This window comes from Musa acuminata, chromosome BXJ3-2 (genome assembly GCF_036884655.1).
Source record: "Musa acuminata AAA Group cultivar baxijiao chromosome BXJ3-2, Cavendish_Baxijiao_AAA, whole genome shotgun sequence".
Classification (NCBI taxonomy): domain Eukaryota; kingdom Viridiplantae; phylum Streptophyta; class Magnoliopsida; order Zingiberales; family Musaceae; genus Musa; species Musa acuminata.
The window spans coordinates 35,352,547-35,376,472 of NC_088350.1; the positions used below are offsets into that span (position 1 = coordinate 35,352,547).

Sequence of the window (23,926 nt, forward strand, 5' to 3'; positions counted from 1 at the left end):
CCCCCTCCCCCCCACCCACCTTTTTCTTTTGCTCTTAACGCATAAACTAAAATGATATTAGTCCTCATAAATCCTACAAGGGAACGTGCGCGTGCATAGTTTCGAATGTCATATTTGCCCCTTTCACATTCAATGCATGTGCCTTCAACTATCAATAACTCGTGTGCCAAATCGAGTCGAAGATATTTAAAATGTTACAATAGCTTAATACTCAAATTACTTACATCGGACGGATATAAGTGTAATTTTGCCTACAAGAAACGCGGGACCTGGAGCACGTGCCCCCGGGTACGTGGGGCGTCCTCGGATCCGACAACGGTTGGGGCCCACTCCCTGATGGTCCACTCCTCGCCTGAGTTGGCGCCAGCTCAGCGTCCGGGTCAGAATCATTGGTCCCTCCGCCCCTTTTTGACTTGTACCGACAACCAACATGGGTTGGATAAGGGTCGGACGCACCCGTGAGTCCACCACGTGTGGATCCGATAACTTCCGGCGAGAAAACCCACACGGGTGTGCGGATCGGACTGGTCGCAGGGGTCCGAAACGGATTCGATTTAAGATCCGAGTAGGAAAAGAAAATGTTTTTTTTTTTGGCGGGGTGGAAGCGATGTCGGTCGGCGGTACTTGTGTTGTGAGGGTCGCAGGTCTTCATGGATGTATTTTTGTACCCAAAAATAACGTCACCCGACATGGATTAATGATGCAAAAAATGATATAAATATTTTATTTAGTGTGCAAAAAAATGAAAATTTAGAAAAGAAATTACTATACAAAAAAAAATCTAAATTTTCAGAACAAGAATTAGAAAATTGTAGATATGAATCAGCCTGGAAACTGACACGGGTTATGTCACCCGCACAACCCGCTTGGTTGGTTCCCACACGTCAGGTATCATGTCACACTTATAGTATTCTCTCCTTCTTTTCATCACTAAATATATACGCATACTTTAAGTGTTCGTTCGTAACAACATAAAGTCAACAAAGGGAAAAACATGACACCAGCTGAGCTCTGAGCTCTGAGCTCATCGTACAAGTGGATAATTACTTGGATTAATGCTCACTGTGCATATGTTGTTTGCAACCGAGGATGATAAACTTTCGATTACGTTCGATTGATTCCAGTTTTTTTTCTGCCAAAAAGTTGAGATTTTTTAGTAGTTGCCAAGAACAGAGAGTTAATACGGTGGCAGTATTTTGGAGGAGGAAGAGGAAGAAGAAGACATCGGGAGGGAGGAGAGAGAGGAGGGAGGAGGGAAAACCAGGAATGGGGAGGTGGTTTTGGGGTGAAGGAATCGAGAAGAGGGAGGAGACACCAACCAATTCCTCCTTTAAAGAAAGCTAAAGGTGGGGCCTTTTTGGGAGTATAAAATGGACTGCAGAGGGCTGCTCTTCTCACCAATCCATCCCGACTCCGTTCACTCCGTTTTCTTGATCTCCACTTTGGTGCGTTGCGTTTCTTTCTTTTCTTTTCTTCCCCTTTTAGTCTTCCCCCCTTCTTCTTTCTTTTCTTTTCTTTGTTTGTGAGCTCTCGGGAGCTCAGTGGCTGTTTCTTTTAGCTCGAAACTCTGTCCTCGCACCATCTCCGGAGATCAGATCTGTGAGTGTTGCGGATTGCAGCCGAGTTGCTGCAGGATTTTTCTTCTTCTTCTTGCACTAATCTGCGTTTTGGCCAAACCTCTGGCGAAAAATCCGACCTTTTCTGCGCCGATCTCTCTTGCGTAGAGAAGTCCTCCTGGTTGTCATGCCAAAGAGGCACCAAAGATTTCTGTTCTGTTGGTAGGGTTTATGTTGATCTTGCCGATAGTTCATGCAACAAAACCCACCCGCAAATCTGGGGTTTGACTCCTTACAGTAATACTCATCAGAAAAAGAAGTGAAAACTACGGATGTTAATGCAAAACCTCCTAGCTGAGTTCTTGGAAGCATGCAGGCAAAGAAAGTTGTTCCATGTTCTTGTAGTTACAAGACGTTAGGAGGAAAAGGGCCGCTTCTCGAGTGTGTGTTCTTAGACCCAAGGATGCAGAAATCCGGCAAACAAGTCTTAATGCTCCATTTTCCCTCTGCAGATAACATAGAGAAAGTTGCAGTCCGTGCCTACTTTTCCCCACACAAAACTCATCTCTTCCCACCGTCAAGTCAAATACTCTGACTTCCATGAACATCAAGGAAAACTTCCCTTCCTAATGTTGTTTTTCTGCAATTTTTCCTCTAATTGACGTAATATTGTCCACAAAAATTCCAACTTGTTTTCACTTTAGATGCTGAAGCCCCCTGAGAAAACCTTAGAGAAGTCAGGAAGAAGCTGAGCTTCAGCCTGAAAACCTTTCGTCTGTGCGTTACAACACTTTTCCTCACCCTTCTCTCTCTCTCTCTCTCTCTCTCTCTCTCTCTCTCTCTCTCTCTCTCTCTCTCTCTCTCCTCTTCTCTGTTGTTTTCTGCTGATCCATTTAGAGAGCTTCTGTGTTTGTTTGTTTGGTCTATGACAAAAGGATCAGCTAAAGTTATCATTTCTTTGTGCAATTTGCTCCTGATAAGATCTTCTTTCTCTGTGATTCTATAAGAGCTTCTTCTTGTTTTAGATCTAAGCTGTTACCTGGTCATGCACTCCCCAAGTAGACATTTGATTACAGCTGAGCTTTTATTCTATTATGTTTTATGTTTCTAAATCCTCCTATTTCGAAACTTATTTTAACTTGGATCTCATTTAGTTATATCAGCCACTGATAGTGAGTAAAATGTTATTGCTCTTTTACGACAAGTGAAAGCATTTTTCTAGTTATTTTAGATTGTGTTTTATGCCATCATCAAGATTTCAACTCCATGCTCTTATTATTCTGGGAATAAAACAAGATCCCTGTTAGATATACTGATCTCAGTCTGATATGCATCGATCTGGTAGCAGTATTATCTGATCACTGATTTGTTGGGTTTCGCTGGCTGTGTTGTATATTAGGCTTTTGAAGGAGATCACCGGTAGCAATGCCTCAGCGCAGCTTGACCCGTGCTCACAGCGTCCGGGAGCGCATCGGCGACTCTCTTTCTTCCCATCCAAATGAACTGGTGGCTCTTTTCTCAAGGTTTGCAACCATCTTGGATCTAAATCCATCCTTGATGAATTATGATGAATGCTAAAGAAGATCACATATTGTCCTTTCGGATTGGTGTTGGATCTCTGCATGCTTGCTCTAATAGCCGATAAAAAAAATGATCTGTTTAATTTATGACTGTTCCATGGCATGTAAGCATCAAAGATAGTGTGATCTCCATCTATGGATTGCTACCTATCATTTATTCAGTGTCGATCATTATCCTGTAAATCCATGCACTCCTGGCAGCTGATTTGGTGTTTTATATGGCTATTCACGATAAATCGAATCTGATTTCGCATCATCCTGCAGGTTCATTCATCAGGGAAAGGGGATGCTGCAGCCTCATCAGCTGTTGGCTGAATATGCAGCCGCCTTCTCTGAAGCAGACAAGGAAAAGCTCAAGGATGGTGCCTTTGAGGATGTCATCAAAGCCGCACAGGTATAAGTCGGACTGCCACTTGTTCTTGCGATCAAATTATGGTGGTTGCGTGTTTTCATGACACCATATTTCCTCTAATGCAGGAAGCCATTGTCATCCCTCCATGGGTTGCTTTAGCTATCCGTCCAAGGCCAGGAGTTTGGGAATACGTCCGCGTGAATATCAGCGAGCTTGCCGTGGAAGAGCTGACGGTGCCGGAGTACCTGCACTTCAAGGAAGAACTTGTTGATGGCAGGTAGGTGATGCCATGACAGAATATTATCTATCTTCTTTATATAATTTGGGGCAACTATGTTGATCTTGTCTTGCCTTTCTTGTGCCATTTCAGCTCGCAGAACAACTTTGTGCTGGAGTTGGATTTCGAGCCATTCAATGCTTCGTTTCCTCGTCCCTCGCTCTCAAAATCTATCGGGAATGGAGTGCAGTTCCTCAACCGTCATCTTTCTTCAAAGTTGTTCCAGGACAAAGAAAGCTTGTACCCATTGCTTAATTTCCTCCGGAAGCATAACTACAAGGGCATGGTACTTATCTCTTCTCTATATCCTTTATCATGCAATCACGAGGGGCATATGTAGTCGATAACTATATGCCGAATAGTTAGGATTAAATTGTTTAAATCATAGACACAGTTAAACTTATTGGAGTGATCGAAGTTAATATGTGCTCATTCTTTGTAATGCTTGCAGTCGATGATGCTGAATGACAGAATACAAAGCCTTAGTGCTCTCCGAGCAGCATTAAGGAAGGCAGAGCAGCATCTGTTGAGCATCCCATCGGACACGCCATACTCGGAATTCCACCACAGGTAATCAATAACGTTTCCTTTTTTCTTCTTGTTTAATTTTCTCCAGACTTGCATCGTGTTTGATCGGGCTTTTTCTTATTTTGCTGATTTTAGATTCCAAGAGCTTGGCTTGGAAAAGGGTTGGGGTGACAAATCTCAGCGCGTGTACGAGAATATTCACCTGCTACTAGATCTTCTTGAGGCCCCTGATCCGACCACCTTGGAGACTTTCCTCGGAACAATTCCTATGATGTTCAACGTCGTGATCCTTTCTCCGCACGGCTACTTTGCTCAAGCTAATGTCTTGGGGTATCCCGACACTGGTGGTCAGGTACAATTGGATCCTAACTAGTCTAGACATTCATCACACGAAATGTGTTTCTCATGAGGGCACTCGTCTGCAGGTTGTCTACATTCTGGATCAAGTCCGTGCCTTAGAAAATGAGATGCTACTGAGGATCAAGCGCCAAGGGCTTGATATCACGCCTCGAATTCTCATTGTAAGATTGGAATGAGATTAAATGGGCAACTCCCACTTAGAGTTTTTGAGAATATATCTCAAGCTCATGATATCGGGTTAATGCAGGTTTCCAGATTGCTTCCTGATGCAGTAGGCACCACTTGCGGGCAGAGACTTGAGAAGGTCCTTGGAACTGAACACACCCATATACTTCGAGTGCCATTTAGAACGGATAATGGAATTGTCCGCAAATGGATCTCCCGTTTTGAAGTGTGGCCTTACCTAGAGACCTACACCGAGGTAAACCTTAATCACAATACCTTTGTTTTGAAATCTGAAATCTCAATGCGATAAATACGAAGAATATGAATCTGCACTGTTGAACTGGTGGCAATCAAGGTTTACAATCCTTCCTTTTTTTTATGATAGGATGTTGCAAATGAGTTGGCAGCAGAACTGCAGGCCACTCCTGATCTAATCATTGGAAACTACAGTGATGGAAATCTGGTGTCAACTTTGCTTGCACATAAATTGGGAGTCACCCAGGTTGGATATCATTTTCTTTTGTTTAGTTTGTACTTAACTGGTGCTTCTTACTCTCACTAATCTCATGCTAATTAAATCTGGTATAAGCTTCAAATCTCTCGGTCATGCTCGTCTTCTTTCACATGCAGTGCACCATTGCCCATGCGCTCGAGAAAACCAAGTATCCCAACTCGGACATCTACTGGAAGAAGTTCGAGGACCAGTATCATTTCTCGTGCCAATTCACGGCTGATTTGATCGCAATGAACCATGCCGACTTCATCATCACCAGCACCTTCCAGGAGATTGCTGGAAGGTAATGATCAGGCTGCAGAACTCTCGGTTCCAAAGTCTTGTCATCTGTGAGTCACTATTGGGATCCTAATGAATTCTTTGTATCTTATTTGATTTCAGCAAGGACACCGTGGGGCAGTACGAGTCTCACACTGCCTTCACTCTTCCTGGGCTCTACCGAGTCGTCCACGGAATTGATGTCTTCGACCCAAAGTTCAACATTGTTTCTCCTGGTGCTGACTTGTCCATTTACTTCCCGTACACTGAGAAGCACAAGAGACTCACTTCCCTCCACCCAGAGATTGAGGAGCTGCTCTTCAATCCTGTCGATAACACCGAGCACAAGTAAGCACCTTTATACACCATGTCTAGTGTTTGATGCAGTGGCTGACACAAAGATCTTGCAGGGGTGTTCTGAATGACAAAAAGAAACCCATTATATTCTCCATGGCGAGACTGGACCGAGTGAAGAACTTAACAGGTCTGGTCGAATTCTATGGCCGGAGTGATCGCCTGAAGGAGCTGGCGAACCTTGTGGTGGTTTGTGGAGACCATGGCAAAGAATCAAAGGATCTGGAGGAACAAGCAGAATTCAAGAAGATGTACAGTCTCATTGAGAAGTACAATCTGCATGGGCATTTCAGGTGGATCTCTGCCCAAATGAACCGAGTTCGCAATGGGGAGCTCTACCGATACATTGCCGACACGAAAGGAGTTTTCGTTCAAGTACTTCTCTTCTTTCTGGAAAAATGGCACGCTGTTACTTCTCGAGTTGAAGCTTCACTAACCTGCATTTGTTTGCTTTGCTATCCTTCAGCCTGCATTCTACGAAGCGTTTGGGCTCACTGTCGTCGAATCCATGACTTGCGGACTGCCGACATTTGCCACTGTTCATGGAGGACCTGGTGAAATTATAGTGGATGGGGTGTCTGGTTACCACATCGATCCTTACCAGGGCGACAAAGCTGCCGAAATCGTCACAAACTTCTTTGATAAGTGCAAGGAAGACCCGAGCCACTGGGACAAAATTTCCCTAGGAGGGCTGCAAAGAATCGAAGAGAAGTAAGATCTTTTCCTCTTTGCTGATGCTTTCTTGTTATCCAAGAATGCCAAGAAGAAGGAATTCTAAACCACTATCTAACTCGGATTAGGTACACCTGGAAGCTCTACTCTGAGAGGCTGATGACACTGACTGGAGTTTATGGTTTCTGGAAGTACGTATCGAACCTGGACCGGCGTGAGACTCGTCGTTACCTCGAGATGTTCTACGCCCTCAAATACCGCAATTTGGTAAATGCCACAGGCCTGAATTTGTCCAGTGAGAAGCTTAACATATCGTCATTCTACTAATGTTTGTGTTGGGTCGATCTTTGTTTTCAGGCTGTGTCTGTACCACTGGCAGTTGAAGGAGAAGCTGCAGTTAATGGCGCCAAGTAGAACTGAGTGGGAAGCGTCGTCACTGTCATCGCTGAGTTGATCTGTCTGTTTACGAATCAGAGGACTACAAGGGAGAGGCTTTCATCGCGAGTTTTCGTCTCAATTAACATGAGCTGCTGCTTAGCAAAATCAAAAATGCAAAAAAGATCGTCTTTTGATGTTTTCAGAGTGTTGTGTAAGCCTGGAATGCCAGTGTTCTGTTGCAATAAAATTAGCCTCCTTTTTCATTACCAAAAAACTGAGAATTGAGTCTTGTGTTCATCGAGTTCTTTGTTCCAGTAGACAGCACGTTTGCATGTATCAAGCACAAATAGCAGCACATATGCCTGAACGATTAAGGAAAGATTAATGATCGACGCAGGCAGCATGTCTTGTGTGACATTTGGCTTCAGGATCACAATAATTCTATTAAGCCACGATGACACTCGATCTTGCAAACAGAGGTAAACTTCATCATCAGAGGAAAAGTAGATCAGAGTTGGCAAGTCATTGACTTGTAGGTCGAACCGAGTCTATGAACAACTGATGCAGACAAGCTTATCCAATAGTAGTAGCCAAAGGAGTTGTGATCCTTCATGGACTCATCAGTGGTGGGTAGAATCGAGATCAGCTGACAGTACTGATAGGAGAATTGAACGGCCATAGTTGAAGGCATGATTGAAGAGGATTAGCACCTGCCCAAAAGCAACACCAAAGATTACTGTGAGAAGTTGACTATAGCTTTGAAATGTGCGTATCTTTGAGATCATATGGCCGACAACTTTGAGTAGAAGTCAAAAAACTAATGGAAGGCATATATAAAGCAGTGTAAAGTTGAAATGATTCTGAGATGCTTTTTGTTCTTGCTCAAGTCTAAAGTTCTTCTGATTAGTACCTGGAAAACCTTGCAGGAAACTGCAGATATAACTTGAGCAAATTGTCGAGGGAATCCAAAAACTCAAGTTGTAGATCTAGCAAGATCTTATTACTTTCATACGATAGGAACTCAGATATAAGTTATGGTGACATGATAAGATAAAGAAGACATGAATCGGACTTTGTGTTTCAGATTCCAGATGCAAACAAGATAAAATCCATGACATGGGATGGACTCCTGCTACAATGTTGATCTGGTTTTCACAAAGAGACAAGGAGTTTGTGGGTGCTTGCCAACCTTCGTAAAGTGATCATGTCTGGAACAAGTTGCCGATCTATAGCTCAATCACTGTGGGGAGATTCTTGATAATGACAGCAGGGGAACTCAGCAGCAGCAGATCACTGTGCAAATAGTGGAAACCTAACTTACACCCCCTCTCCTTTCCTCTTCTCACTTTCTCTAGTCCGAGCATGCTTCAAAAAATTGACAGCCCTTTCAGTATACATCTACAGTTCCATCTATCTGTGCATGAATCTGCATGGCAAGAAAAGGGATAGAACTATTTGATTAGCTCAACAAAAGCTCCCCTCGACATCTGAAGAGGCAAAAACTGCACTAAACATCAAGAAACACTGGACACAAAAAGGTAGACCTGAAGGTCCGAGAAAAGCCAGCCACCCAATTGGCATCTTTGTTGGTCTCCCTGTATATGATTGATGCTGATTGCATCAAAAATATTATGCTGTCGTCAAGGGAATGGTTTCTTTTTGTTGAGAACCTCCACCAAGTTGGCAGCATCACTTTATACCAGTAGTCGTGTGATTGCAACCCATCCTTCACCATGAAGGCTTCGCAGCAACAACCTGAGCTGGCCTGTACAAACCTGCCACCAGAAATGAAAACATCTGCTATTAGAGTTCTTAATTAAGAAACCCACACCCCTGTATTATCTTTGTAACACCAAGCCCCATCAGTACTCGACTCTACATGACACTAACTTGTTGTCTTACCCACGGTTTGCTGTACCAACCGAATTGGTATGGTATGAGCGGTACGTATCGATCCGACTCGTCATCGAGATACAGTTTGTCCGAATCCACATCAGCAGGTCTTGGCGTACCATGTGTCAGTACACCGGTATATCGGTGCAGACTGATATGTACCATACCGATAAATCTCTGAGACGGGTCCGGTACCCGAAATGACGAACCTTGGTTTTACTAAGTGCAAAACTTGTGAAGCTTGTGGTCGGGAAAGGCAACTACTGCTGCTCGTCTTCCCGTTCTCCTTGTCTGTTTTCAGTCAACAGTGGGCAGATATCATTCTGCCAGAGCTAATCTTGGGAGACTTGTGTCGTGGGGAATTGTTGAGATTGCTTGTTCACCAAAGAGGCCATGGAGTTCTTTCTCACTTGTAGTGAGTGCATGTTTCCTGCACGAGGAAAGAAACAACGTGGTTTATACTCCAAGGTGGTAGCTTTTGCCAGCAAACTCTTAAGACTTACTACTTTGTTGGCAGGTGTGCAGATGTTGAACCACTACAACTTTGCGTCAATCCATGTACCCTCCCAGCGAGTGATAGGGAAGCTGCTTGCACTGTAAAAATGTGAATTTTGATCAGAGTTTTTTCTCCTACAGGTGGGGTGTTTGATCTACAGGAGGGCAGCCCCATTCTCCTGAAGCATAGCTTTTCCATCAAGTCACACAAAGGTCCGCAGGGAGTTCAAGCAATCAAGCTGTTAAAACTCTGCAAATCCACACACAAAAAAGATGTTTCACCTTGTTATCCACAACAATGTTTGATAAAAAAATCCTCAATACAGATTTGACTACTTGAGATTTAAACGAACAAAAGATCCTTACCTCTTTATTTGTTAGCATAAGTATTGAAAATTTTTCAAGAATATTTTTAAGTATTAGAAAAAAATCTTATTGGATTCATTACTCTTTCATCTCCTCAATTTGTTTACTTTTCTATTGTAGACCCAATCACTCTTATTTTACTATTATCCTCATGTTTTTTCTATTATAAAAATTATTTTATAATTTATTTAAATTTTATCTAGTTTAAAATTCTATTAAATCTATGATTCGAATAATTGATCCACTGATTCAAACAATAAACCAGAGACTTGACTGACTTGATGTTCGATCTATTTTAATTACTGTGTTCAAATCAAGAGAGAAAACTTGTCATTGACTAATGAAAAGTCAAACTTCTCTTTTTTCCATTTAGTTTTCCCTAAAGTGTCCAAATATGAATAAGCTTCAAAGATTCAGCAGCATTGTTGATTGATTAAAATATTCATCCCCAGTATGGTTAAATCGGGAAATAATTTTCACAAGTCAGAGAAATGTACCTAAAAGCAGAGTGGGCCAACGAACATCTCATACAAGCAGATATTTATCAAGAACGACAAAGATTTCCCCAAATCTTTAAGTGCCTGAGAAGATGATGTTTGTGGTGGAATCATTCATTTCCTTCGAAAGGGGAATAACTGGAGCCATCATTTAAGAGAAAAGACACCAACATAACCAGATCTTCAACCTGCATCGATCCATACACCCTGCAATCCAATTTAATCCTCATTATCAGTTGAAAAACTATTCAATAGAATGATTGCTTATTAACATTTAGATGTTTTATTAGTCAAAAGCAAACACGACACAATATCATATTGTTCCAATACAGTGAGATCTAGAACATGATCTAGTCAATGCAAAACATAAACTAGCATGTCAGTGTTTATATCCATGCTCACTGAACAAATTTCGGTATACAAAATTAACAAATAAGAGCTTTGCTTTTGCTGTTTAAGAATAAATTTGGTATAATTATGCAATCAAGCAAAAAGGAAACATGAGCATTGTGAACAAATCTCTGTAGAAGCTAAGAAGAGCTCTGCATGTGCTGCTTAAAAATATTTACTTAGGTTATCTACATGTATGCAATCAAGGACATGGAACCCAATAACAGTAGATTACAAAAAAGATTACTGTTGAAACAAGCTCAGTCAAAAGCTAACGAAGGAGAGCTATGCATGTGCTGCTTAAAAATAGATGTATTAAATTTATGCAATCAAGAAATGGAATCTGAAGTATAGCAGATTACCAAAATGATTGATGGTGAAACAAGATCAAGGTCAGAAGCTAACAAAGAAGAGCTGTGTCTGTGGTGATTGAAAATATAGATTACGGTTAACTAGATTTATGAAATCAAGAAAAAGGAATCCCAAGTAAAGCAGATTACCAAAAAGACTAATGGTAAAACAAGCTCACAGTCCCCACAAAGCTGGTCCCTTCCTTGAACGAAGGGAGAAGCAACATCGAGTGAAAGTTAAATATATCAAAGTCCCCACAACTTGCCTTTAACAAAGGCAAGAAAAAATTAAAACCACTTTTATTCCAGTAGTTATTCCAAAACTGTCAGGAGAAAACCAACTCTTGTTTTTTGCCAATCCCAATGGTAGTCTCCATCCATATGAATCCACAAAAAAACTAAGCTCTCTCCACAACAAGCCACAAAAGTACAACCCTTGTTCTGACTCCTTTCTTTTATTACCAAAGATATAGGCTAGATCAAGATGCAGCATAATAGACAACAAAAGAATCTGCAACTGCTGTCTTGTTGTTTCAATTATCACTGAAATAACCAATGATGCTAGTACAAAAGATGCAAACTTGAAAGTTGACAGCGTTCACAGCACATTTAGATTACATTTTGTCAAAGACCACCAATCCCTTAATTGCCACCCATGTGATTGCCTCTGGGTTTTGAAAGCCATCTTTCATCAAGCAATATCTATGCTTCCTAGATAACAATTAACCAGTTTTATAAAACAAGCAGATGCAAATAATTTAAAATATTATCATAGACATAACATTTGGAAACATAGACTTGTAGGCCAATAACCACTAGAATTTGAAGCTCATGAACCATTAACAATTAAGAACTATTGAAGTCATGGCAGACCATTAGTAGGCAGTATCAGATCGAATTCACAACATATAAAAATAATAACAATACACATTTGGTCCCAACCCTGCTATAACCCCTTGTGTTCATCATCAATCTCAAAATGAATCTGGTAAAAGCAACAGCAGAATCTGAAAGAATTGACTTAAAAGAAAGCATTACTCATCATAAAATGAGAAACACATCCAAGAAACCACAAAGTGAAACAATTCATACAGCTACAATCAAAGGTGTTCTTGAAGGCACTAGTGCAAATCAAATTACAATGAATTTATTATATCTGGCTACTGTTTCCAGTTCTGCATATCCTTCAGCAATATTGATTCCTGAGAAAGTAACAAAATGTAAGGAAAAGCTCATTTTCCAAAATAATAGTTACATTTAAGCATGGTAGAACAACCAAAGATCATAAAGATAATCTTACATTTGTTCTTTTCTAGAACGACAATGGCAAGGATCAGAATCCCTCAGTACATGATGCTCTAGTTGGCAAGTCATCAAAGCTCCAAAGGTCCACATCATCCTGTACCAGTTCACCACCAAATAAGCTGTCAATCGATGCATCCAAACTACCCTCAAAGTAAGGCTCAGGGAGGAACTTCATATATGGTTTGTATTTCGTAAGCAGATAACTCCTCTGAGAGTTTGGCTGCAGCATTTTCCTCTGCTGGCACTGCCTCTTTAAAATTATTAGGCTTCACTTTCTTCCACAGGCTGATATCATCGAATGATTCAGGTTCATCACCTTCAGTTATGGTGAGAGCAAGAATTGATGTGATATCTGGCATCTTGGCCTCAAGCTCCCATCCAATGTCTGTATAACCAAAAGAATTACTTCCCTGCTCTGACTGGAAATTCAGTCCGGTTACTTCTGAAGGTGCTGCAGGTATTGTGATAAGAGAATCTGAGTAGTCAGGCTTGGTTAGTTCCCTGTCCTCCATGAACCTTAAATAGAGCTCAAGCTTTTGGTCACTCTGGTACTTAATAGTTTGCTTGAAGTCAATCGTCTCTGACACTTTTGGTTTTGAAACTTTTTGTGCAGTAGGTTTTGGTGAGAATTTTGTTGAACCTAACAATGGTGCAGTAGGGAAGTTCACCTTCTCTTGCTTACCCCAGATTCAACAGGCTTCAACATCATAGGCTCTGGCAGCCTCTTCAGCAGTGTTAAAGGTTCCAAGCCAGACACGAACCCCTTTGTGAGGATCCCTGATTTCAACTGCCCACTTGCCCCATGGGCATTGTCGGATTCCTCTGTACTGATTCTTTTTTTTTTAAAGCTGATTTAGCAGCAGATCCATTAAAATTTACAGACTTGGTCATTGAGCCCTCTGCAAACCAAACAAAATTTTGAAGTGCTATGGTAAAAGCTCTGAAATGATGAACTTGGAATATCCCTTTCTTGCAGAGTTCTCTTGAGCACCACCTTTTTCTAATAACAAAGAGATTTTCTTTTCTTTTGGTTATATCAAAAGTATAAACACTATCTTACAGACTCCTTCCTTTGATGTTTACTTTCATCATTCATCACATCATAAAAAAAAAGGTCACCTGTATTCATTATAGCACTTGCTACATGATATCAAATTTATAAGAAATTATAAATTTAATCAAGGTACAAGCAATAATGTACATCCAAACATTTACTCGGTTAGACTAGCGAAGAAACAGTGAAACTAGTGATTAGGTAGATCAAATATCAAATTAAGGCTTTTCTCCCAAAAAGACATACAGAAATCTAATACAAATTGACTACCAGCAGTCCTCATAGTCACTAGGTCTCTATCTTTCTATGCTAAGACATCCAAAGAATACGATTTTGACTACCAGAGTTCCAGTATCTCTCCATTTGAAATCACAAGCACAAGCAACAGTCATGCACATTGATGTAAATATATGTATCACAAAAACTTATATTTGATCAATGAAACCTTCAGATCTACAATTTAGTTGTTTCATGTTACGCTTCCGGATTTCCACAATTCATAAGTAACCTAGAAATCGACTGTTTAATCATATTTGTTTCTTCTAGTTTCTAGATCGTGTATTCGCAATAACTCGTTAATAAAAATGAAATCCATTTCATAGGATCTAGCAAAATAATGGTAAAAGATCAACAAAAATATGGACCTACAACATCAAAATTCGAGGAAAAGATCGCGTCTAATACCTCGGGAAATAATGGATTTTGATCCAAAGGAGAACCACATGGCATCGAACTCGTCCTCCTCGGACTCGTCGTTGCACTCCTGGAAGTCGGCCTTCCCCTCCTCCTGGACCTCCACCATGAGACGCTTCCCCCTCTTCGGCTTACCCGGCCACAGGTGCTCTGCAGTCACCCGCCACAAGGCGGGCGTCGGTATGAAGTCAGAGATGATTGCATTTCCGGACATCCCCGGAACCCCTTCTTTCAATGTCGAAAGCTCCCTCCTGTTTTGGCCTTTCCTTACGTGTCTTCTTTATTCTCTGTTGAGAGGGACGGTGACGATTTTTATAGGATCGACTATCCCTTGTTATTGATAATTCTTTTTAAAAAATAATAAAACATTATTTTATAATTTACAATCCTCGAAATACTAATTTCATTTGGTTATCTAATATGTATGTTGAGATAAGTATATAGGATTAACTACGATGGTAGTAAGACATACAACAGGTGTTGAGTCAGAGTCAAGACCAAAATCACGTTGGGGGTTCGAGAGTTCGTCGGAAGTCCGGACAATCGTCGGAGGTTCTGCAGGAACAATCCAAGAAGTCTAGGAGCTTGCCAAAGAAGCTCATCGGAACTTGCCATGAGAATCGTCTCAAATCCAGGAGTTTACCGGATGTCCGCCAGAGCATCACCGAGGGTTCATCGGATGTTCGTCGGAAGTTCGTCAGAAGCTCGCCAAAAGAAGCGATTGACGCATCGGAACATGATTTGCAGCATTAATGTCTTAAGTGTCATGATTAGTAGGTAGATTAAGTTAGAATTGGGAGATGATCTCATTAAATTAATCTGGGGCCAATTGGGCCCTGAATAGATCCAAATTGGGCCGAATGGATCAGCCCATTCTAGTCCAGAATTCCTGTCCGGCAATGGCACCGTCAGGTACGACGATGGTACTACCCAGGAGACTTGGTATCCCATGAATTCTGGGTGGTAGTACTGCCCCTATCAGGTGGTGGTACCACCGATAGTTATTACTACCAGGCAGGGGTACCGCCCCAGTCAAGCGATGGTACTACTAAAGCTCAATCTCCGAGCTCATTCGATGTCATCTGATCTCATTCATGGCACACTTAATATTGAGAAAAAAATGAAATATAAGAGGAAGAAAAAAAGGATGACGACGAGGAAGAGGAGGACAAAAAGAAAGAAGACGATAATATTTATGTTTCTTTTTAAAAAAATAGTTTAAAAATATTTAAATGAGATTATAAATAGTAAAATGAGGATATAAAGAATATTTTTCTTTTAGCATTTTTGATTATATGTCTAAAAATATGATATTTTGAGCATTTTTACGGTAGTTCAGAAGACACCATCTTTTATCTTTTGAAAGAGTCTATATCAACTCAAAAATATCATATTATGAATATTTATATAAATTGATTGTATAAAGTAGTGATAATTGAAGGGGTGTGATAAATACAATTATCATTGGTAATTGAGGGATTATATTTGATAAAAATATATTTTATTATTTTTAGGTGATTATACAAAGTAATGGGTTACCACTTAGGGTAATCTTTAATTTTTTTAATCATTACAATTTAGGGTGATCTTTTGACTACAGTTTGAAACTTTAGATCACATAATTATCCCTTAAAGAATAATAATATTAAAATTATTTGGACATTTTATATCTTTTAAAATTCAAACTAGCTGATACTAATCTCCATAGAAATAGTTAACCTAAGTCTTATATATGGACATTAAGAGGAGGGGTATAAGTGAGAAAATTTTAATATTCAAAATTTATAAAAGACATTTAAATACAAAACAAGCTTGATTATGTATAGCTGAACACAAATCAAATATGTGAGGGTTAATATAATATGTATGTATGTATCTATCTATTTGGCTGTATTTGACACCAAACTTTAAATCTTTAGGATGATGACCATGGAAATCAAAGATGGATGATGAAACGTTTGACCTCAATTCATTACTACTAAACACAGCAAGTATCAAGTGAGTGTATAAACAAAATGACAAGTGACTGGTAGCAAGATGTATTGATGCTGGCACATCATGTTTAATCTCATTCATCCCTCCATCTACATATTTGTGGATTATGGAACCTTTTTGTCCCCATCAGAAAACTTTTTGACTTTTGCAAAAGAAATGCCATCTTGACTTTTGCATAAAGAAAGGGGAAAAAGGGAGTTCTTGGCACACCCACAGCCTACAATTTATGAAAGATTTTCTGCAAGTCAATTTGTGGATTTATTACATAGAGGCTGCAAGCTCTGATGCTTCATAAATGTGATGACACATGAAATTAATGTGATGAATGCTAAAAGAATTCAGGAAGCTGGAGAGGTTGAGGACAGGCAGCTCAGTTGACTGCTGGCAGCAAGTTTGAGATTCATAATGCAATGCAATTTGGTCAACCACTGAAGCAAAAGCAGCAGACCTAATATTTAATCTTTATGTGATACTGCGACAACATCGGAGTCTTCGTCTTCTTTCCTTCGTGTTTTAGAAAACTCGTCGTCTCTAACACTGTTCATGTGACACACAAAAAAAAAAAAGGGAAGGCGAATGATGCATTAAGTTCGCTACAGATGTAGTGGACAAATCCTTCCTGAGACAGCCACCGAAACCAATGGTTAAACGAATGATTGATAATGCCAACGTCACCTTTTAGATGCCACTCGACTATTACTGTCTGATCAAATCAAGCAGCGGATCAAGCCAGATTTTGTTTTAGATTTGCTCTCACATTTGGCTGCAGACTGCATCTCGATGGAAAGAACACATTTAATTTGACCTGAAACTTCCATCCAAATGAACCAATGACAAGCAAGAGATTAGTCAACCAAACCGACATTGATCCAACTGGAGGATCTATCTAAATCGAAGCAAGAACAAGAAGAAAGGAAGCCTTTAGCAGCTGAAACAGAGTCAGCAACACGCATACACCTCAAAGAAGAGCATCAGGTTTCAATGATCAACTAGCGATAGCACATGGGACTGGGGATTAGATGTGATATACATCATTTGAATATTCTAATTACTCTGGTTTCAAGGTGATTCGGTGCTCGAGGTTCTTACCGGTGCGAGGTGTAGAGAACGATCATGGTCCACGCATGTGATGTACCTCTGTGTGAGACAATTCATAGTGTCAGTGGGGTACCAATCTGGAAGGTATCATTTGGCCTCATGTTTCCCTCTGCAGCTTCGACCAGACACTTCAGATTTCTCTTCACGGTCTGTGCTTTCTGTGATGTCTACTTCCACTCGAGATGGTCTGCCATGGTGCCGAAGAGCATGAATTCCCCGTACACATTCGCACGGCCGAGAAGCCGTGATCTACCGCAATGCTTGCTCTCTGCAAACCAGAAAGATCGCTGTCAAGAGACAGCAGATGCTTATCATTTCTGTGGACGTCCTCCAGCTCAAGAACTATACGGACCCACTGATCACTGTAGACAGATTCTGAGAGAAAAAAAATGAGCTGACGGCAGTAAAAATCTTGGAGGAGATCTTGTCCATCGATGTGAAATCTGGAAGGACCATGTCGCAGATCTTAGCTGAAACACGAACCTAACAGTAATAAGAGAAAGGAAAACAAAGGCAAATCAATTTCAGAAGCATCTGGGGATGATGAATTCATCCTCTCGTGGTGCCAATCTACAATATCTCAGAACTAACAACAAAAAGGAAGCACGAAGAGTGAGAACAGGAGATATCCATTATCCCAATCCCACCCGGAAACCACTCAGAACATAGCAACAAAGAGAAGTAGATATGAAAGAATGCTTGCAAACTCGGCAACTCAGATCAATGCATGCGCTCATGGTTCTATCTTAACCATGGAGTTTCCCGTACAGATTTAGTGGAAACCCAGAATGCTAAGTCTTCTCCTGTCCCAGTGGAAGCAGAATGCTGTATTCATGAACTGGTCGGAGCTTTTGAAACGGGAAGACGTCCCTGCTCGACATCGCATCCTCGAGGACCACAGGAAGCGCCGCCCGTCCTGCTTCCGCGGATCAGAAGCCTTCGCAGCGACCTCAATGTTGCTGTCGGCAGCGACCTTATGTCTTCTTCGGATGGCATACTCGCAGGAAGGGGCGAATTTGGAGCGTGGACACCCAGAGGAGTCCCTGAAGAAGACGCAGAAGAACCCGAACTCCCTTCTTGTGATTCCGAATCCTCTGATGCACAACGCAGGACATGCGCCGGTATCTCCGGTGAGGTTTCTTCCGGATGCGGGTCGCCGGGAACCAGGGCAGAGACGAATTCGGAGTCTCCGGGCTTGTCCACCACCGCCGGGCTCCGGCATATGGGGCAGGTGGAGTGGGAGGAGAACCACGTATCGATGCAGTGGAGATGGAAGGCGTGGCCGCACCTGGGCAGCAGCCGGGAGGCCTCCCCCTCCGACAGCTCGCAGAGGCAGACCGCGCACTCCAGGCCCTCCTTGCAGTCCCCGGCACGGACCACCACCGAGGGGAGCGCAGCGACGGACGCCGCATCGAGGCCGCGCCGTTGGGGGACAGCCGCTGGCTCCGCAAAGCGGTCACGGCCGCCGACGGAGACCGGGATGGCGCCCCAGTAGTGCTTGGCGCGGAGGTAGAGGAAGAAAACAAGGACGAAGAGCGCGAAGGATGCGGCCACCCCCCCGACCATGATCCCGGTGGTCGCCGTCAGCGACGGCCTGCCTACTCCGCCCATCGCCTGCCCTGTGCTCGACATTGCAAATCTGAAATCAACGACCAACTTACAGGATTTGGCCTAATGGTCGCAGAAGCAACCTGTAGCAATGTCTCAGTGAAGAATCTTGGAAATCTCCTCTGCAATGGAGGATATGGCAGTAAATCTAACCTCTGTAATAGAGGTTCTTTAAGGAAAGGTCATGGTTTAGAGAGAGAGAGAGAGAGGGAGACGTTTTGCTATTGCAGCTGCCGCTTCCTCTTCGAGTGGCGGTGGATCTGTCGCGACGCACCTGTTCGGTGCGCCGTCGGTGTCTGGTTGCGTACACGTCCGTAGTGGGTTGTCGAAGAAGTACAAGTGCGACCTTATTAGCGTCAGCAGGATTCTGTCGGTGTCCCGATGACTGAATGCGCCGCATGGCAACATTGCTCGTGTCACTATCTCCAGCGTACACGTGTATTGTTGCGTTCGTCGATTAACTTAGTGATGGGCATTTGATCAGTCGTCTGCCATCGAAAGTGGGTCCCAGTTTGACGACCAGTCACAGCCGGACAGGTAGGTCAGCTACGACCAAGATCGTCTAGTTTCTTCGAAAAGTCGATTACTGATACGACGCCCAGCGAGCGGACCTCTCCCTCGGCGAGCCTACTCACCGGCAATGGCGGATCCGAGATTGGAATCCGGCCACTGCTCTTCTTGGCATCTCTCGTTCTCTACTGCGTCCTCTCGGCTCCTTGAAGAAGAGGAGTCTGAAGAACTCGAACTGCCTTCAACACTGGCTTGAAGGTTTAATGATGTTCGCCGGGGAAATCCACTTGTCAAGTACCACAGGTCTCCGGCCAAGCGGGCAGGTTGAGTGGGAGCAGGCGCGTTGCCTCGCACTCCAACAGCTCGCGGGGGCCGCAGCATGGAGGCCGCTATACTGCTGCGGGACGGTGGCAAGCTCGGCGGCGACTACCAAGCGGCGCTGCGGTTGAAAGCACCGGGCGATGACGTGGATCCAGAGACTGAAGAGGACAATGGCTGCTGAGACAATGAATCCGTTGGCTATCGACACCGACTGTTCTTCTATGTTAAACACTGTTCTCGATTGTTGATGGAGGAATCTCGTTGTCGGAGAGACCTATGAGGCCCGCCTATACACATATAATGGGCATAATCGGCCCACGAGGCCCGTCTTTCGGAACGGCCCGCACCCACACCGTCGCCTCCGCCGCTGACTCCGCCAATCAAAGATCAAAGAATTGCGAATAAACCCTTCTGGTCTTCCCCTCCGAGAGAGCTTCAAGAAGAGTTCCTCGACGCAGGAATCCTTCGAGAGTCCAAGAATCCATAGAGAGAGAAGAGAAACATGCAGCAACCAGTGCATCCCATGACCCCAATGGCTCCGATCCTCACCGCCAACATCACCACCGAAGAGATTCAGAAGGTAATCACCCCAGAACAGCTCCGACTTCCCGCCCCTTTTCCTTCCGTTCGCCTGGTTTGAACTCTAGGGCTCGACGCTCCGATGCGTCGTCTCCTATGTCATCCTTTGACTAATCGATGCCTGATTCCTTATTTATCTTCTTGGTCTTTAATGGAGTGGCTGCGGATGGGGATGCCGACGTGTGTTTGGAGTTATTGGGGGTCGAGCGAGGGCTACTTTTCTACGATAATTAACATTAAATCATTATGTGTGAGATTTGGGCTATAGGAGAACTTCTACATGTATAGTTGCTTATCTTTGCCCAAGAAAAGGAAAGAGAAAAGGAATATTTGTCCTTTGCAAGTGTTTCTGGTTGTTATAGTGTGCATCTTTGCTCAAAGGTATCTCAACTAAGTTGTTGAAGGCTTGTCCTCTTATGTTTATGTTTTTGTTCTTGTGCCATTATTTCTAACATTCTGCTATAAATCATTGTGGAGATTGAAGTAACTTTTGTCTTCATGGCAGTATCTGGATGAGAACAAGCAGCTGATTTTGGCTATTTTGGAAAACCAGAATTTGGGGAAGTTAGCTGAATGTGCTCAGTAAGTGATTAACTTTCCTTTCTTTTTATGGCTATCTATAGATATGTCAATATTGTTCTTATATGTTGCCATTTTACAATTAAATTTCATCAAGTTTTACTCACATAATTCTTCTAACTGTGAAGTGTCGACTGATTACTTCTGTATGATTTTGTTGATTAATGTGAGAAACAAATATAATTATATGGATGCTAGTCTGATTGGTATTTTTCTTGATCCTCAGGTGAAGTATAGTTTGGAAACAAGATATCATTACGTTTTTAATGGTTTTTTTGATTTAAAATGTAGTTTCTGATTATTTTTATTGGTGGTATCTACTCAGTTTTATCTTATGTTTGGTTTGGTTGATGCAGCAAACGATCATGAAGGAAAGGAAAATAAATGTTTTAGGCTTAGTTCTAATTACTCTCTGCCATAAATTGTTCAAAACCAGTAAAAGTCGCACACTATTGTCGGCAAAAGACTGTGGAGTGCTTTGGAAAACAGAGCGATCTTTTGGCTATTCTGCTGTGGGCTACACAGAACATCAATAATCTTTTGTAAGTACAATTTTTTTAAAAAAAATAGAAAAATAGTAGTGAAAGAGGATGTAGAAATCTGAGAACTTTAAGGTGGGTAGAAAGAGAAGTGCATCCAGACCCACTGGCCGAACACCTTATCAAATTTAACAAGGAACTAGGTGATAATCAACGTTTGAACCACAGCTGGTGGAACGAAATTAGGAAAGTATTGTGACCATATTCAAGGAGTGAAATGGTGTTTTTTGAGAAGGGAAGTTCATCATTTGAAAGGGCTGAATATTTTTTTTACCATTTGTTTAACAAAATGGGCATAAAAAACATTTCGCAGATGAAAACAAGAATTTTCTGTGAATTAATGTATCATTTATATATACAACAAATTTGATCAGTCGCTTTCTATAGTTTCACACCCGAGCTGATAATACACCTAAATTTCTCCAAAAGTTTCTGAAAACTGGGAAGGAGGAATTCTAGACTAATCAGACCTTAGTCTCTAACTAATACATTTATTCATTCTGTAAATGACTCATTGTACATATCATGCAGAAAATTATCCTTTCTTTTTTTAAGAAGGGTCACCAGACCCACAAAGAGGAAAAGGCACCGATTGTAAGACAGGAGAGAGAGAAAGGAAAAAATTTAGAAAGAAAAGAAAGAGGAAAATGTAGGGAGTAATAAGATAGAAGTGGGAGAAAAATTCCTAGTAAAGAGGAAGAAGAAATTCGAGACTCTTTTATCTTCATTACCAATAGATAAGTTGCACACTCGGTATTAATCATTATGATATTGAGAGTTAGGAAAAATGTTATAATAGGTTAATAATGATCAGGTTGCTTGCTTTATTGGTTAGTCATAGGAAATAAATTGATGTAGTTAATTTTTGCGTGCCTGAAGCATTGGTAGAAGATGAGCGCATATTGATCATGTTGGATATTCTTTGAAAAGGATGAATACGAGGATGCTATCAACAATTATGATGGTAGTCATGGTGATGCTACTACCATTGCCTATACTTATGAAAGGATCTTGGCACTGTACTTTTTCTTATTGTTGATATAGCTGACCCATATAATGTGGTGGGAGCCTCATGTTCTGTGTCACCCTTTTTGTACAGTGTGGTGGGAAAAGTCAGGCAGGCTGAGGGATGAGGTTCTTGCACACATGGTTACATGGCTGATACGTAAATAATATCATATGCCATAAGTTTTAAGGAGGAGGCAGTCTGTTGTGATGTTGTGACGGTTGGGGAGACATAATGTGAAGTAGCAAGTGCAGCAGCCTTTGGGATGTCAATTGTTGTCCTTATGATTGTTGTAACAGTCGGTACTCCCATCAATATCCTCACTGGGATGATGATAATGATGAACATAAGATGTTCTGCTGCCAACTATATTTGCTGTAATCAATTTGCTCATGTCAGATAAAAGGGGAATAATTAAAGAGGACCTTGCACAAAGCACGTTGTACAACATCAGGCCTTGCTTAACAAATCCACGTTTTTCACTAGATCATTAGCTGCCAAGGCCATCATCTAATTACCATGATGTTTAAATCGATAGCAGAATGAGGATAGTCGACGGTGTTGAATGCCATAACGAGAGTTCCCTGGTATTTAGCAGCTTATGGCTGATGAATGTTTCCCTGTGAATAGAGATGGATCTGCAAACCTAAAACCTTTTGTTGTTTTGTTTAATGAGATATTGTCTAACTCTTACTACATCATTTGTTACATCTGTACTTATCGCTGTGTACCCTTATAAATATTTGTGAATTTATAGATTTTCTTCCGCCTCAACATTTGGCACCTTCAAATCAAGGAAAATTCATTGGGGAGGAACTTTCAAATGTTGGATTTTGTAGTCTTTAACTCATACATGTTGCATTATCCGATCCAGGTATCAAGCCCAGCTTCAAAGGAATCTCCTGTATCTAGCTGCAATTGCAGACGCACAACCACAGGCACATGCTGTTCGTCCTCAGGTCAGGCATCATTTCTATGGGATCTATATGTGCTGTTGTTTGAGATCACACGTTGTCTCATAATTCTTGTTAGCAGATGATGCCACAGGGAGGTCATTTCATGCAACAGGCGCCAGTTTTCCCACCCAGAGTTCCACTGCAGTTCCCACAGCAAAGGCCGGAGCAGCATCTGCACCACCAAGTCCAAGCAATGCCTTTCCCGGTCCAAATGGACATGAGGACGGGAGCCATGAACGACATGCACCCCCTGCCACCCTCTCATGCTGCTACCCTTCGGCAGCCTCACGATGGACAGGGAAGCAAGCAAGACGCCTCCGCGGCCGACCTAGGAGCCAGGGAACCAGAACAGAGCCATGCGAAGAGGCCCGAAGACTTGAAGACGCCATGATCTCGCTGTCTCTCTGTCGTACCAAGTCTGTGTCGCAAATGTATTTGAAACGCTACAGTGTTGTATCGCCCTCTGTTTGACTGACTCTGCCACTGAATCCTCGATAGCTGCTAAGGAACGACACTTTTCATCTCGGTGTTGTGGTTTTGGTGTTTTGAGGTCTGCCGTGTGGTCGCGGAAGGCTCACCACCCTTCCTCCATCGCTTCTCTCTCCTCCGTGTCACCCTTTTCTTTTTTGTTGCCTGTTTGGATCTTGTTTCTCTGGGCCACATAACTTGCTACGGGCCCCACAAATTTTGGTCCAATG

The 23,926-nt window shown here is 42.1% G+C and overlaps 3 protein-coding genes and 1 long non-coding RNA gene across 8 annotated transcripts; 2 read left to right on the top strand and 2 right to left on the bottom strand.

Moving 5' to 3' along the window:
* Nucleotides 1-1,287: 1,287 nt before the first annotated feature.
* LOC135631142 (sucrose synthase 2-like) lies at nt 1,288-7,268 on the top strand. Its single transcript, XM_065138580.1, has 16 exons — nt 1,288-1,445; nt 2,956-3,079; nt 3,401-3,530; nt 3,614-3,765; nt 3,859-4,051; nt 4,217-4,335; nt 4,429-4,645; nt 4,719-4,814; nt 4,901-5,074; nt 5,204-5,320; nt 5,449-5,615; nt 5,714-5,938; nt 6,001-6,319; nt 6,411-6,655; nt 6,745-6,883; nt 6,974-7,268. Exons 2-16 carry the CDS (start codon nt 2,982-2,984, stop codon nt 7,028-7,030), a joined length of 2,448 nt encoding a protein of 815 aa, XP_064994652.1. The 5' UTR covers nt 1,288-1,445; nt 2,956-2,981; the 3' UTR covers nt 7,031-7,268.
* A 23-nt stretch (nt 7,269-7,291) lies between these two features.
* Nucleotides 7,292-14,302, bottom strand: LOC108952192 (uncharacterized). 5 transcript variants are annotated; one of them, XR_010494292.1, is made up of 8 exons: nt 14,029-14,302; nt 12,286-13,189; nt 10,246-12,187; nt 9,391-9,632; nt 8,897-9,317; nt 8,539-8,769; nt 7,905-8,420; nt 7,292-7,704 (listed from the first exon to the last, which is right to left on the bottom strand). It is a non-coding gene; the product is annotated as an uncharacterized LOC108952192 (long non-coding RNA). The 5 variants fall into 5 exon arrangements; XR_010494293.1 differs by having other exon boundaries at nt 12,286-13,290; XR_010494295.1 differs by having other exon boundaries at nt 10,246-10,452; nt 12,286-14,302.
* A 3,371-nt stretch (nt 14,303-17,673) lies between these two features.
* LOC135631853 (RING-H2 finger protein ATL3-like) lies at nt 17,674-19,053 on the bottom strand. Its single transcript, XM_065139863.1, has one exon. It carries the CDS (start codon nt 18,760-18,762, stop codon nt 17,962-17,964), a length of 801 nt encoding a protein of 266 aa, XP_064995935.1. The 5' UTR covers nt 18,763-19,053; the 3' UTR covers nt 17,674-17,961.
* Nucleotides 19,054-19,970: 917 nt separating this feature from the next.
* Nucleotides 19,971-23,749, top strand: LOC135631854 (GRF1-interacting factor 3-like). The gene is made up of 4 exons (XM_065139864.1): nt 19,971-20,149; nt 20,654-20,730; nt 23,147-23,231; nt 23,308-23,749. Exons 1-4 carry the CDS (start codon nt 20,072-20,074, stop codon nt 23,617-23,619), a joined length of 552 nt encoding a protein of 183 aa, XP_064995936.1. The 5' UTR covers nt 19,971-20,071; the 3' UTR covers nt 23,620-23,749.
* The last annotated feature ends 177 nt before the right edge of the window (nt 23,750-23,926 follow it).

Bases quoted from the DNA above. Each gene is read 5' to 3' on its own strand.
- LOC135631854 (XM_065139864.1), top strand. From the start codon at position 20,072: ATGCAGCAACCAGTGCATCCCATGACCCCAATGGCTCCGATCCTCACC. The intron at 20,150-20,653 runs GTAATCACCCCA...TCTTCATGGCAG, and splicing joins CCACCGAAGAGATTCAGAAG to TATCTGGATGAGAACAAGCA. The intron at 20,731-23,146 runs GTAAGTGATTAA...TATCCGATCCAG, and splicing joins AAGTTAGCTGAATGTGCTCA to GTATCAAGCCCAGCTTCAAA.
- LOC135631853 (XM_065139863.1), bottom strand. From the start codon at position 18,762: ATGTCGAGCACAGGGCAGGCGATGGGCGGAGTAGGCAGGCCGTCGCTG.
- LOC135631142 (XM_065138580.1), top strand. From the start codon at position 2,982: ATGCCTCAGCGCAGCTTGACCCGTGCTCACAGCGTCCGGGAGCGCATC. The intron at 4,052-4,216 runs GTACTTATCTCT...TAATGCTTGCAG, and splicing joins AGCATAACTACAAGGGCATG to TCGATGATGCTGAATGACAG. The intron at 4,336-4,428 runs GTAATCAATAAC...TGCTGATTTTAG, and splicing joins TACTCGGAATTCCACCACAG to ATTCCAAGAGCTTGGCTTGG.